The sequence below is a fragment of the Lasiodiplodia theobromae genome (assembly GCF_012971845.1).
Source record: "Lasiodiplodia theobromae strain AM2As chromosome Unknown scaffold_12, whole genome shotgun sequence".
NCBI lineage: Eukaryota > Fungi > Ascomycota > Dothideomycetes > Botryosphaeriales > Botryosphaeriaceae > Lasiodiplodia > Lasiodiplodia theobromae.
Window position 1 is genome coordinate 191,130 of NW_023336322.1, and position 14,406 is coordinate 205,535.

Genomic DNA, 14,406 nt, shown 5'->3' on the forward strand with positions numbered 1-14,406 from the left:
TGTCCCAAAAGTGGAACGATCTAGAGGGAGCGGCGAAATATGTTCAATATTCGCTGATCCAACCCTTGTACAAGTTCCCGTTAGCTTTTTCCGACATGGGTCAGCCATGATGGATCTCACAAACAGCGGATCCCGCCCAAGCTATGGTCTGGTCGGCCACAATTCAATAACTACCATAACTTTGTTAGCCTTGCGCACACACTATTAATTTTCAAGAAGGCCCACCCCGCAGATTTCAGGTTCATTCTTGACCCAAGCTCCGACTTCTTCAGCCGCTAGCTCACCAGATCGTCTGATAGCCTCTTGTCCAGACGGCATAGCCCATAGCTCAACGAAGGAGCAGTTTTGTGGACGGAATGTATCGCTTTCATTCAGAGTTTGTTCAAACCACTGCTCGGGCAACATGGTGGCTGTACTCTTGGGTAGATAGATCCGACTTTCAATTTTGTTGTGTGGCTGGTGCGAAGTCGCGTGTTGTCATGATTGAGAAATGAGGGGTTGGGGAAGAAGAACATTATATAATAAGAAATCGGAAAACCAAGTGATTAGAGAGATGGAGCGACATTGCTGGCTCAGCTGAACAGGTGATCATATGGACTCACTGGCTGCATGAAGGTCATGTATGTCACCTGCAATATGTACCAGAAATAGGCAGGTTGCCGGAAAAGAAGACCAATACATTGGCGTGGACCGCTCTTTGTTTTGCAGCCTTGTCACATCAAGGGACCCGCTTATGTGGACTCGGCTTCCGAAGCGCCCGGCGCTGAGCGCCGCATTTCCTCCTGGAGGGTGGGGGGTGGGGCGCGGCCCAGCTATGTTAGGCAGAGATCGGTGCTTTTTCCCTGAATGGGTGTTTTTTGTTTCCCTTGTATGATGCGCCTTTCAGCCGCACCTCGGTTCCCTTTTGCGACAAATTGCTACCGTGGTTTTGTTTTTCCTTCAGGTCGGCAGCTTGTCAACTCCCCAAAATAGTAAGCGCCTGTGGCCCGTAGTGTCACATGTGCGGCGCTTCTGCAAGCCACTCAATCGAATCAGCGCTGTCGAACCGAAGAGTCCATGTTATTGGGATCTTATCTCCTCGATCAGTGCGATAATTTAGGACGTTCCCCGGTTCATGGCTAAACTTTTATCGTAGCTTCTCCATTGGCTAGTACTCAACACTGTCTGTACCAAGATGTACTTACTAATCGGCTTCTGGTCGTTTGAAGCTGAGCTGTTCCTCAATGTTATGAAGGGCTGGAAAGCTATTGGAAAATAGTTTAGTGGCATCTGGAAATATTTGATGGAGTATCGGGTAGGCTATGTTTGCCCATGGTAAACCGATGGTCCTGCATACACGTGTTCCATTGCCATTCACCTTCCATTCACTTCCTCCTGACTCAATGGAGCCTTGTTCTATCGTCAAGGCTGTCAGGACAATGGTCGGCCTTTGCTCAATGTTGTACAATTGCTCTAGCGCAGTAGCCGCCGCTGAAGAGGTTCAGCATATGACCTCACAGCTAGATGCTTTCAACCAGCTTCTTCCATTATTCGAGCAGTATGGAGAGGATACCGTTGACTTGGAACTACTTTATCTGTAATTGTGGCTGAAAAAAACACTATTAAGGATGTTACAGAACTGCATGGTGTATTTTAAGGATATGTTCGATGCTGTAGAAGGATGTAGACGATGCGACGTTGCGAGACTGAGAAAGCTCAAGAGAAAGATTTCCTAGGCGCTGAAAAGAATCAAACCGGACTCGCGGAGTAGTCGAAGGTCTCTCTTATGCCACTGCTCTGTGCTCACGATCTTCTCATACTCTCAATAACAGGTGCTCACGCCCCGTATCAAACTATTACCACTGTTCTGTTCTCGGCATTCACGAAGAACAAATCAGAACAGACTTTAAACACCCCAACTCTCCAATACTCGTCCTCGGTCCCGGTAGGAAGTAGGAGAACACCCAGTTGATGATAGGGCGGGCCTTTGGATTTTAATGCCTTGGTAAATGTGTGAAGCATCAACAACTCTTCGACTTGTCCAGTCGGGGACTCTCTCACCCACTGTCCGGAATCTACTGGAACCTCCCAGTCGGTCCAGCATAGTGCCACCAATGTGTCACCAACCCATCCTTCGTAAACATTCGGCAGGCCTGTTCGCGGACGCAAGTCACTGAGTCTCCTTGTTGTCCCTGATAACACAAGCCATGCTCTGTTGAACTGCCCAAATTTGTTCAATCCATGCTGAGAGACCCCGGCAGCTTCCAATGTGCAAGCCCTCGACTTTGCGGGCGATAACCCAGTCCATAACACCCACGTACCCGGCCAGCTTACTTTCCGTCCGTGACGTGCCCAAGACCAAGACGGCGTTTGCACCCTTTGTTGGCTGTTTCTCTCGAGCAAGCATCGAAGTTCCTTTTCCGAATATGGCATTGTAGACCATAGCACGCCTCGATGAAAGTCTGATCTCCACAGCCCAGCCAGGTATTCGTCACCAATTATCAGGGCCACACTCTCCGCGTACGAAGCGATGGCAGGCAATCGGTCCGTCTCCTTGGTAAAGCTTCTACTGGAATAGTCTTCAACAACCGAATTCCAGTTTCCGGAATATTCAAAGGGATCCCAGCGGCAGCTCACCTTACGACGTCGCTGAAAGTTTACCGATTGGGGACCGCTACGGCATCTCAACCTCGCACCGGCCTCAGAGAACGCGAAGTTCCCTTCGGTAAAGAACATTTCTGACTCCGCAAAAATAAGAAGCTACCGAGCGAAATGGAACTCTTGAAAGGTCCAACCTCTTGTATTCCAGACCGATTTTGATATTTTGTCGTCCAGCTCGTTGTGACCGTACGCCGGAAAGGATATGGGACATGCTTCCAGAAAATATGACCCATATCCTTTTGGTACTAACGAAGCGTTAAAGACGTACAAGAGCTCGGCTTTTGGTAAAGCGGATGACTTTAGGAAACCATCGTGGCAGGATTCAGACATGAGGCTGACAATCGTCACTAAGCTGTCCTGATATATGGCGGCCATCTTTTGAGATTCCCGTTGCCAGTCTTCTTCGCTGTCTTGGATGATGCACAGCGAATCGATCCAAAGGTGTTCAATACCCAGGCACCGGACAACATGGAGAGCATCTTTCAATGTTTGAGGCAAAAGGTCTTCAGGGATCTGTTCTTTTTCCCAGCGCCTGAGCGTCTTTTTTGTGGTCCTGAGAGGCGCTTTTCCCTTCGTTGGATCTCCCCAACAATAGCTCAACGTGGCGTACTGGACTGTCTTCAAATGCGAAGTTCCGATGAGACGACAATAGTCTCTACCGACATAGATAAGTCGGGCTGGTGCGACTGAGTGGGTAGCCGGTTGCCACTGTTTTTTGTAAGAGGAGAATACCCAATTTTTTATTTTGGATACCCTTGCTGGAGACAGGCTATGTGCCGTTGATGAGTGTCGTTTGACACAAATGTCTTGACCATCGCGCATGTGCGTTTTACTTGCTGAATCAACCCTCATCTGGAGCTTATACAAGCACAATCCGACAAGGCAACTTCCTACACTAGTGCCGAGTTTTCCGACCCCTGCAGCAAGTGTGAGGAGTCCTACAATAATGACTGCTGGGATGAGGCCGACCAGAATTGCCGCTCTACTTCTAATGCGGCGTGATGCACTGTGTACGTGCCCGACAGTATAATCCAGTGACAGGGCAGGGGATTCTCACGAGGGTTAGCAGCTGCTCTCATGATGATGAATATTGGAAGTCTTACCGGAAGAATCAGAGATATTGAAGCGCAAGTTGTATTTCTCCGGCTCCTCCTTCTCCTGATATTTGGCTAGGCATTGAACCGTCAAACTGGGATTGCCGTCTTCCCACACGTGCTTCGGATCTTCAAGCTCAATCCAATCAAGGACTAGCTTTACGGCATCCGAGTGCCTGAGTAACTGCCAGCGGAACAGGCGATAGACTTCGCATTGTGATGCCAAAAGGTCCAGGACTGCGGAGCTGATGCGTCGTAAGAATTTTCCTTTCGAAGGATCATGGAATCTGCCCGGGCCAGCATCGAGTGCATCGTAACGCAACTGCTCACATGAGAATGCTCTACATTCGTTGCATAAGTGAGGTCTTGTGGGTCCTTCACGATGAGAGCCTTGTGTGTGATTCAAGTCTCTCACAACTTGAGCTTCCTTGTGTCCAAAATACATCTCTCTCGGGCTTAGAAGAGGAGATCTTGAAAGCGTCCCTAGCTTCTGATCTCTGGTTGGTGGAGTGTGGGATGCGTTGACGGTTCGGGTGGTGTATCTAGACGGTCGATGTTTATCGTTAGAGTTGCAGAGAGCTGTTGTAGATATAATATGACTGGTACGTTTACCCCGCAATACAACGCATCGCACCTCTCCACACGTCCCTGTTTTCTTGTTGTAGTTATTGCTGCCTAACGACATGCACGATTTTCGCCAATCAGCGAACACAGCGTCATTAAATTGTGGGGACCCATCCATTTGGGATGGTCAAGATTATTAGTGCGGAGTAAGACCCAACTGGGCGAATCATTGGAAGTTTCAGATGGAAACGAATGAATGCTCACAGCTATTATCAAACAATCCGAGAAAGAGTCTATACCCAGATATATAATTACTTTCGTCTTTGATCAATCTCCCTGTCAGGACTGCATAATTTGCACATTTCCTCCGCCGGGCGCAATCTCTGAAGTCATGCACCGAGAAACTTGACTGTCTTTTTTTTTTTTTTTTAATGTCATTGATCCTGCACTGATTCCTGAAGTCATTAAAGAGCTCCTTCAAGTTGAGCTTCTTGCATCAATCGAAACTACTACCATTTGGGCCACCATGGTAACATCCACAAGTGTAACCACCAACTCGATTCTATCGGCGTCCCAAGTGTAGTGCCGTCGGTCACCATAGAAGCTGTAGCATCATCTGGGGTTGCATGATCATCTGGTTGTTTTTCTCCCCACTCTTTTCGCTCCATCATTAAATCTCTCAATATAGATAAGACGGTAAGGTAATGCTCATCATGAAGAGAGGGGAACTTTACCAGCCCAGAATGGTCGGTGTCAAACGGCCGCACGAAGTTGTTGCCGGTTTCCCACGGCCGCCCGTGTGTCGCGGATGATTTCTTCACTAGAAGAGTAGCTGGACCATTCATTTTCCAAATGCCATCGATCTTTCCCCAACGTTAGCTTGAGTATAGTTTGTGAAATCATCATCGGAGGGACAATTAATATATGATGTCTCACCTTTTGGGCTGTTGGAGATCTTCGCGTTTCATAAAAGCAAAATATCTTGACAATGTCAAGGTCAATCCCACGCCATTCACCCTGGAACCGCTTGAGGAACTGCTGGGACTGCTCAATGAGCCGTTCTGAGTTGTGTCGAAGTGTACGAATAAGGCTTTCGTTTGGTTGATTCTGGACCATGGGAAGTAAAGATTCGATCTCCATTCCCTGATTTGGCACGCCGAAAAGCAGAATCCCTGTGATTGATTTTAAAACTTCCTCGTCGCGAGGCTGTTCAGCATCCATCATTTTCAGAATGGCCTGTGCAATTTTAGTAACAACGTTCAGGAAAGCGGCCGCACAGAAGCTGCGAGGGAAAGTGTGACTGACCTCTTTTACAACGATCCCACCGAGGCTATGCCCAAGGAGGACAACCGGTTTCCTCATAATAGATTTTCCTGAGTGTCTTCTGATCCGATTCATTGCGCCTCGTAATTTCATCCCGAGATCTCCAAGATTCTGGAAGGAATGGCTTCCCGGCAAATGAGAATCGTACCCGTATATGAGAATACGCGCCCCTGGAAGCTGCTTGGGGAGATAATCTCGGAGCCACATTTCTGTTCCTCCTCTTGCTTTGAAGGATCCAAATGCATGCCCACCGAGTCCTGTAACTGCCACAAGACTAGCCTTCTGTGTAAGCAGACGTGACAAATGCGGAAGGATACATGAACACTTACTCCATCTCCCATTGTTCCTGCTTTGGCCAGTGAAGGACGGTTATGTCTTTGAAATGAGAGTCTACCGTTAAAGAAAGGCCGTTGTAATCGGTCGTACATGTGTCGCAATCACAGGAAAAGCTCCATTCCTGAGTAGAATTGTCTCTGGAAAGGCATTCAGGCCTTGCATCGAAATCTACTGTGGCCATTTGTTCATCACAAGGATAAGGCTCGGGAGCGAGCGAGCGAATGCGCATCTTTGCGTCGGCAGGTAAGCCCAAAGCATGTTTTACGTGCTTTGCAGCCTCGGAATCGCTGAAGTCGAACGGTATGCCTCGCACTCGGAAACATTCTGTATTATTGCTCATTCTCGGAGGGATTTCAGCGGTTCACGGTGGTCGAGAGGAGGCTTGTGTGGAATGACAGACGACACCTAAAAATCAGGCATGCGACCGAGAGATAAATAGAAAGTCTAGCGCCTGCTGTCCATTAATGTTATAGTTCTACTGTTACGATTGGCCAGAGGAAAAAGTATGGCGGCTCCAGCTGCACGGTGTTGTAGGGATTGTTGCGATAAACGCTGATGATTGCTCATTCTTGGCGCGCCCCCACTCCTTCGTCATCCAATTATGCCCATGTCCTTTGCCGCCCAGGCCTCGCTTAACGCATGATCTAACACGGACAAGGGAGCCGAATACTATCGGAATGGATTCCTATTCGCTGGTTGTTCTCATGTGGGCATTTGCATAAGGTACGTATACCGCAAGAACATGGAAAATTCTGAATACAGCCTCGAAGGAGGAGAAGAGCGAAGGGTCCGCGCCCGCGGTATGAGACTGGATTCCCAGCCAAGAAATCAAGTAAAGCGAATCCTTTAGCCACCGTTTGAAAAAGTTCAATTCCGCTCTTGTTGCCTTTTAACTCTGATCTAGTTGATAGAAGACAGGCTGAGCTGAAAGGACTTTTCAAGAATCTTCGTGACTTTTCCGCTTACGTCAATGTAAGACTTTGCAAAAGTTAACAACCGCTGCTCCTTTGAAGCTTTTTCTAACTCCAGAGCATCCGCATGCATCAGAACTTCCTGGTAAAAGTCTTTCAGTTCTGTAAGGTCGACAGAATTCGCGCAACCAATGAATCCGTACTGAAACAGAATGCAATCCGGAGCAACAGTTGCATTGTCATCGTTCAGGAAGGTCTGCAAGATCCAGACGTGTGGCAATGGTTCGCCAGCTTTGCGGCTGAGCACAGAATCCAGATGGGGGAACTCTTCTCTCTTAGACTTCAACCCTCTATCGTCCATCAGATTGATCAGGCGGCTCTCGTCAAATGCCCGCCAGAACTCCATGAAGGTGCGCAATGGAGGGCTCGACGAAAGATTGAGTTCCATTTCCATCCCTGACGTCCATTCCTCGTGAAGAGTGGTACCAAACAGAAGGTGCTGATAGAGAACAGCAAGGTTTTGCTCCATATTTGAGTTATGACAGACGCAGAAGCCGAAATCGAGGTACATTGCGAAGCTGGGATTTGGACGACACTGTTGCGCAAGAATGGCGAAGAACAAAAGGGCGTCTCGTTTGCTCTGAGGCTCGAACTGCTCTAGAGGTTTCCCCCGGTCTTGAGGTTCCAGATGAATGCTCACATTGTCCAGGTATTTCTGAAGTAGGTCTTTGCCCGATGACCTCTGCTCCGATTGAGACCTAAAGATTTCATGATGGTTCTCCATGAACCAAGGAAAGTAACCACCACGGCTTCTCTCTGGGATCTTCAAGTAGGTTCTCTGAATACGGTCAACCAAACACCCGGATTGCTGCCACTCGTGAAGTTCTTCAGCTGAAATTCCGAGGTATTCGAGACCCTGGTAGAGACCCATCAGCTTGGATCGGTCCGGCGTCATGAGATTCTTGAATCCGAAGTCGCTTAGAACATCTGGATCTTCTGGCATCTTATCGGCGACGACGTCTAGAAGAAGGTAGTCTGCCGTTGTGAGAGGACGGCCTAGTTTGCACTGGAATGCATGACGTGGGCTTCTCTTGGCCTCGCAGCTTTCAGAGCAGAAGAAGTCCCTCCTGCATTTACCGCAACGCCGAGACGTCATTCTGCCACAGCCGTAACACTCGTACTCCGTAAGTACCTCGGTAATCGACTGGTGGAAGCCGGCTTTCTCATGGTGGGCCAGGCTCGAATGGTCCTCATCCTTCTCCTCTGCTGCTTGCTGGGACAGGAAAATATCTGCCAGTTGCTGTTGCCGAATCTGATTGTCTCGGTTGCGCAGAAACATCTGCACCCCAGGGTCTTTGAGAGAATCGAGTTGGTGAAAGCGGTCCAAAGAAGCAGAAGCTTCTGTCAAGCCAATGGTGGACTCTGCTTTGAAATTCTTTGCCCTGGTAAGCGGCAAAAGCAACTGCTTTCTCATGCTTTCCTCGATATTTTTGATGATGTCCCATATCATTTCCTCACTATTAGGACAGAGACCAGAAGTATCTGGAATGAACCATGCGGACCATGGCCGCCCGTGGCATCCACGACTCGCGAAACCCCCAGCAACGGATAGGAACTGGCTACAGAGAAAGCAGTTCAACTTGCTACTTCCAATGTACGGCAAGTGGTCATGAATGTTGTGTTTGTACAAATGAAATACCAGCTGGACTTCAGCATGGATGCCGCCTTTCTGTGCTTGAAGCTTGTTGAAGTCCTTGACTGCTTGTCGCTGCGTGTACTTTTTCCGATTGATGTACATCTTCAAAGTATTGTCGTCTAGAGGTAAGCCAAGAAGGCCGAGTGTATCACTCAGGCTGAGCCGGCGACCGTAAAGCTTTATAGGCTGCGGTATCTCGATTGGGCTTATTCGCACTTCATATCCTTGCCATACGGTTGAGAGCACTGTGGTGAAAGTCTCGTATGCCGCACGCACGCGACCCAGAAAGCATAATCCCGTATAGATTCTTCCTGCCAATATCGGGTCTGCCAGAAGGGCCACCAGGTCTTCCTTTGACCTGGCTAGCTTCCGCACCTGGAAGGCCATGCACACAAGCCGATCCAGCCTTTCGTCTTCGCTGCCTTTGCTCGAGCTTGGGGCACGGTCTGTCAATTCATTGACGATCTGCTGGAGAACGCTGCATAATTCGGAGCCTGCACTCTGAGTCTTCGAGAGTGCTTTGTTGATCGCTCTTCGGTTGCTTTGGAAAAGCCGCAAGACATCGTTGCGACAGGTTATGGCACGTGGTTTGGAATACAAGAGGATCGCATTCCAAAGGCTGTGTGCAGTACTTTCCGTGTCTGACTCTCAACAATAAGCACACCATTGCGTAAGTAACACACTGCGGAGCCCCCACCTTCTCTGCCCTTTGCAATAGAGGTCATCGCTCTCTCAAAAGTCGTCAACAGGTTGTAATCCTCGGCGCGGAAAGCCGAATTCCGAGCCACCCAGATGTCTACGCATTCCTCTTTTTCGCCTTCCCGTAATACAGCAGCAGAGACGAATCGACCACCTTTCTCGACCGCCAGTATTTCTGACAGTCGGTCGAGAAACCGCCTAAGGATGCCTTCACTGCGGAAAGAGGAGAGGAGCTCAGGACGCGCCGTCACATTCGACACCTCACTCTCGCCTTCGCAGACGTCGTACGCATCTTCCGAATCATCTAATGAAGGTTGTTCGATGGGCCCGCCATTTCGGAGAGACAGGAGATGGGCCAAGGCTGTAAACTCCGCAAGCTTGCTGGACTTTGCTCCGTCCATGGAAAAAATAGTCTTACACCAATGTGGAAACTCGCCAATGGTGCACAATTGATGATGGACCGAGAAGCGTAAAGGTTCGTGGTTTGAACGTAAGCTTTCCTGGTAGATAGCTGTTGAGATGCGGGGTCGAACGCTGAACGACGTGGCAAGGTTTTACTAATATTGCGGCGCAGTCGTAAAAGGTGGAGGAAAAGGGAATGACATGGACTCACGGCTGCCAGGGTACCAATAAGTAGGAGATAAACAATTAAATTCTGAAAGTGGCCGGTAGATTCTACGTATTAACATTGCAGTGGTCACCAATCGAATGAAAATCTATTACTCGATTGTAACTTTCTTTCCCTTTCTTTTCTTTTTAAGCTCAAGGTCTTCGCTTAGATGCACGCCCAGAATCCCGAGTAGTCGATTGACTATATATAATGTAGAGCGCGAAATTCCCTATAGTTTGATCTCTGATTGTAGAAATCGGTAGAGATATCGCTGAAGAAGATAGAATGTGCTAAGACTTTTCAGGGGGTTGACCTGGTACGCGACGGGCGCGCTGGCCTTACGGGAGAGGAACATTGATGACGCCTGCAAGGTGATGCTCTAATAAAGTGGTGCAGCGGCAGAGAGGAAGTCATAGACGGTGAGTTGAGGTGACAAGAGGGTCATGGAGAAAGACTACGAGGGGAAAAGAGGGATTTGACTTAGCACCCTTTTTGTATTACCGCAAATTCGGGCAATCCGAATCAACTTTTCCACTCTCCCTGGAGCCTTGCTTGCCACACGCACAGCGGCCCCGTGCTTCTTCCACAGCGCATTGTCAAGCCGCTGGTACTTTCTATCATCGCTAGATTGGGCTCCGATCAATATTGCATTTTTCAAGATAAGCGCTCTCATTGGAATCATTGCGAGCGCTCCCCACACTAATTCTTCCAGCATTTGCTAGGGGATGAATGCAAGATGGAGCGTTCCTCATTCACGCCGCCAACTTCTCATAAGCACTCTTCTTCTCGCCCTTCCTCGCATCCCACTCCCTCAACAACGCCGGCAACTCATCCTCCTCCCAACTCTCCCAAACCCCCTTCTCCCGCGCCTCCCACCCCAACGCCCTCAACCTCCTCGCGCGACTCCTCGAATTATGCCCGAGCACCTTCTCCGTCACCTCCCCAAACAACTGCTTATAATCCTCCCTCCTGAACTCCCCCACATCCGCCTTATACAGCTTCCCCGCCTTATGCAACCCCTCCGCCACCCGCCGCGCCGCCTCCCGCCACTCAAACTCCCCCTCCGCCCCGTTCTCGCAGAAGAAATACGGATTCCCCAACACCCACTCCGCACTCTGCTTTTCCAACGCATGCAGCAACACGACGTACCCCCGCGCCAAATCCCGCACATGCACGCACGACTCCACCCCGAGCCCCTTCCCCACATGCCCCGCCCACCCATTCACCAGCGCGAACCGCGCGAGCGTCGGGATTTGGATGCTCAGCCTGTCGTGCTGCTCGACGTACCCGTACACGACCGGCGGTAGGATGATCGCGATCTTCGCTTTCTCGCCGAGCTCCTTTGCGGCCTGCGTGACGGCCAGGTCGATGGCGCGGTGCGGCGCGGAGTCGGGGAGAGCGTCGATGGCGGAGGGGTCGTCGTCGGCGTAGATGGTGGAGGAGGAAAAGGCGCCGGCGGCTCCGTCGTCGAGGACGCCGGTGCCCGAGGTGTGGATGTAGATGGTGCGCCGGCCGATGGCGGCGCGGCGGCGGATGCCGGTTAGGACGGCGGTGGCGGAGGGGAGGTCGTCGGCGGTGGCGGTGTGGATGACGATCTATGCGGGAGGTTAGAAGGCTGCAGGGCGTTGAGAGGAAGGGGTTGTTCTAAAAATGGGGATTTTGGTTTCGAAATGGGAGATGGAAATGGGAAGGTAGTACATACGTCAGCGTTGGTGGTTTCCTGTGCGATGAGGTCTGCGTTGTGCAGATCGCCGAGGACGGCTCTGGCCCGGGATTTGCGGATGGCGTTGGCGTGCTCGTCGCGGCGCACGAGTCCGGTGACGTGATAGCCTTCGGCTACGAGGAGATCAAGGACGGGCCAGCCGATGAAGCCCGGGCCGATGATGAGGACGGACTTTCCTGCCATTTTCTATTTCTTTTGGGCAATAAATGGCGGGAGTGGTGAGAAGAAGATTTTAGCTTCACCTCCGCGGGCGTCGGCGAGTTATGTACACAGCGAGACCAGGCACATTTGTAATCCGTGACGTCAAACAGGTATCGGTGGATATGGTCCATGAGTAGCTCTGCGTCTTTTCCCCATCAACCTTTGCTTGCGGGGCGGAATGAATCGCGCTGTTGAATTTACGTATCTCTGAGTTTACATCAAAAGTCCTGTCCGCCGATCGTGTCCACGATGGCCGCCCGGGCGGCCGAAACTTTTGGCACGAACGTCGGAACGCATCTCCGTCAAATGTCGGCACACTTCGGCACCCTTCCCCACACGAGTCGCGGGATGGCGCCATGGGTCGGCTCGGGGTTCGGCCAGACTTCCCCGCGCTGCCGTCCGCCCATCACTCAGCCTGCAAAACTTCTTCTCAGCTGACTACTCATCGTTTTTGCTTGATGGTGGTGTTCTCGACAGCAACCACGCGGCACACCAGCAGCAGTTCTCCGACGACTCGTCTCGCTGACATGCATGGCGCAAGGGAGCACTAGCTGCAGCGCATCCCGCCAATCGATCCCCCAGCGCTCACATCACCGGGCGGCCCGTTTCTTGCATCCCACATACGCAGGTGCAGTCACAACAGCCGTGCTGTACGTCGAAAGGGCCGAGCCGCCGCGCAAGCGCATCAGGGCGGGCCAAACGCTTATCTTCCCGACCAGCGGCCTCGGCACACTTCGTCTTCTGACCAACCTGAGACACGGCACAGGGGGTGGTTGCATGCCCGATGGGGTTAGTGGTGGCAGGGAGGGGGCCAGCTGACTGGCTGCCGCACACCCACTTCCCCGTGTCGCTCGCCCTGTTTTGTGCCGCGCAGCCCCCAAAATACCTGGGGCGGCCGCCTTCTAGCGCTGGATTTAATCTCAGCCTGTGGCGAGCCGGTGGCCCATCGAGGCGGGTGCTGGTAGCTCTTGTCTGAGCTTTCCGTCTTTCTTCCTGGTTTGAGACATGATGGCTGCGCGTCTGATCACGCACCTGTAGCGTCCCGTCTTCCATCGATATATTACGCCCGAGTCCCCAGCCTGCGCCCTCTCTGCTGATCGACACGAGGGTTATACGGCAAAAAACCAAGCACGTCGGCAACTTCCCATCATGCCGGTGCAAACGGTGAGTATCTTTCCAATCCATTTCATCAACAATCATCCCGTTGTCCTTCCGTCTCGCTCGGCCGAGTCGGTCTTTTCCTCCATCAACATCCAACTGACTCTCTTAACCCACAGCGCAGCAGCACCCGCAAAACCCACCTCTCCGCCCCCCACGCCGCCGCCCTGCCTCGTTCTCCAACCCACCACACTCCACCTCCTCCCCGGAACACTCCACCTCGAGCTCGCAAACCCCCACGCCCACGCACCCGTCCACCCTCCTCCTCCTCCTCCTCCCCGACCTCCACCCTCCAACACCACCTCCACACCACCCTCACCCACACCACCTCCCTCCGCCACACCCTCGCCTCCCTAACCGCGCGCCTCACCTCCGCCGAGCACAACCTCGCCCTCACAAAACAACACCTGCGCGACGCCACCACGCAAGCCCGCGAGTCCAAACGCATCATCTGCCGCTACCTCGAGCTGAGCATGGCCGACATTCCGCCGTGCAAGAGCCTGGCGCTGCCCATGGACGTGTACGCGGACGAGAGTTGTGGCAGGTTGGCGGATGCGGTGCGCGAGGGGGAGGAGAGCGTGAGGGAGATGAGAGGGTTGGTGGAGGGGGTGAAGAGGAAGGTGGTGGAGGGGGGGAGGGAGGTTGGGCGGTTGAGGAGGATGGTTAGGATGGAGAAGGGGAAGGGGGATAGGAAGAGGGTGGGGGAGGGGAGAGGGAAGACCGGGGGAAAGGCAAAAGGAGGGGGGAGGGGGAAGACTGGGGCAAAGGGGAGGAAGCGTGGGGCTTGAAGGTAGGTGAGTGGCTTTGGGATGCGTTTGCGTTTGAGTCCAAGGTTGACAGTGTGGTGGCAGTTGAACGGTTTGCATGCGACCAACAGCCAATCAGAACCTCCGCACGCCGCAGCAACCCGGCGACGATGCGTGGAGTGTATCTCTATTACTATCGCCATGGACGATTCTGAGGCAGTCGAACGGATGGCAACAAGTGCAGGCTCCAGCGGGACTGGAGGCGCGAGACGTCGACCTCGAAGGATGAGTCGGTTCCAGATACGAGGGCTCAGAACAAAGAGGGTCAGTCTGGCAGGTTGGACAGATGGTACCTTGCAGTTGGGCGACGTTGCCCCGCCTCTGGCTGCACGACATGATCTGTCGGTTCATCTTTGCTGGAACGGGAAGGTGGTGCATAATCGACCGTCGCACAGCAGAGCAACGGTGGGAGGTAATGGTTCGAATATGTACATATGCTCATGCGCTGCATCCCTTTTTTTCTCTGTCACGCCGTTGAGAATAATCTTCCTTGCACTGTGCCGCTGCAGCAGTCTTCAAGCAGCCCGGCATAAGGTGGTACACTCGATATCTTGGCGTTTCCTCAGTACACGACATCCAGACTGAATACGATCAGTCACGGATCATAGAATGAGCTGATGGCGTGGTTGCGAAAAGCGAGATTCT

The 14,406-nt window shown here is 51.9% G+C and overlaps 3 protein-coding genes across 3 annotated transcripts; 1 reads left to right on the top strand and 2 right to left on the bottom strand.

The window, feature by feature from the left end:
* Positions 1-6,857: 6,857 nt before the first annotated feature.
* Positions 6,858-8,342, bottom strand: LTHEOB_4525 (uncharacterized protein; the record flags this gene model as incomplete). Its single annotated transcript, XM_035513569.1, has 1 exon — positions 6,858-8,342. The coding sequence occupies one exon, from the start codon at positions 8,340-8,342 to the stop codon at positions 6,858-6,860; it is 1,485 nt and encodes a 494-aa protein (XP_035374574.1).
* A 2,283-nt stretch (positions 8,343-10,625) lies between these two features.
* LTHEOB_4526 (Nad-dependent epimerase dehydratase) lies at positions 10,626-11,779 on the bottom strand (the record flags this gene model as incomplete). Its single annotated transcript, XM_035513570.1, has 2 exons — positions 10,626-11,468; positions 11,576-11,779. 2 exons carry the CDS (start codon positions 11,777-11,779, stop codon positions 10,626-10,628), a joined length of 1,047 nt encoding a protein of 348 aa, XP_035374575.1.
* A 1,167-nt stretch (positions 11,780-12,946) lies between these two features.
* On the top strand, positions 12,947-13,743 carry LTHEOB_4527 (uncharacterized protein; the record flags this gene model as incomplete). The annotated part of the gene is made up of 2 exons (XM_035513571.1): positions 12,947-12,961; positions 13,075-13,743. 2 exons carry the CDS (start codon positions 12,947-12,949, stop codon positions 13,741-13,743), a joined length of 684 nt encoding a protein of 227 aa, XP_035374576.1.
* Between the last annotated feature and the right edge of the window lie 663 nt (positions 13,744-14,406).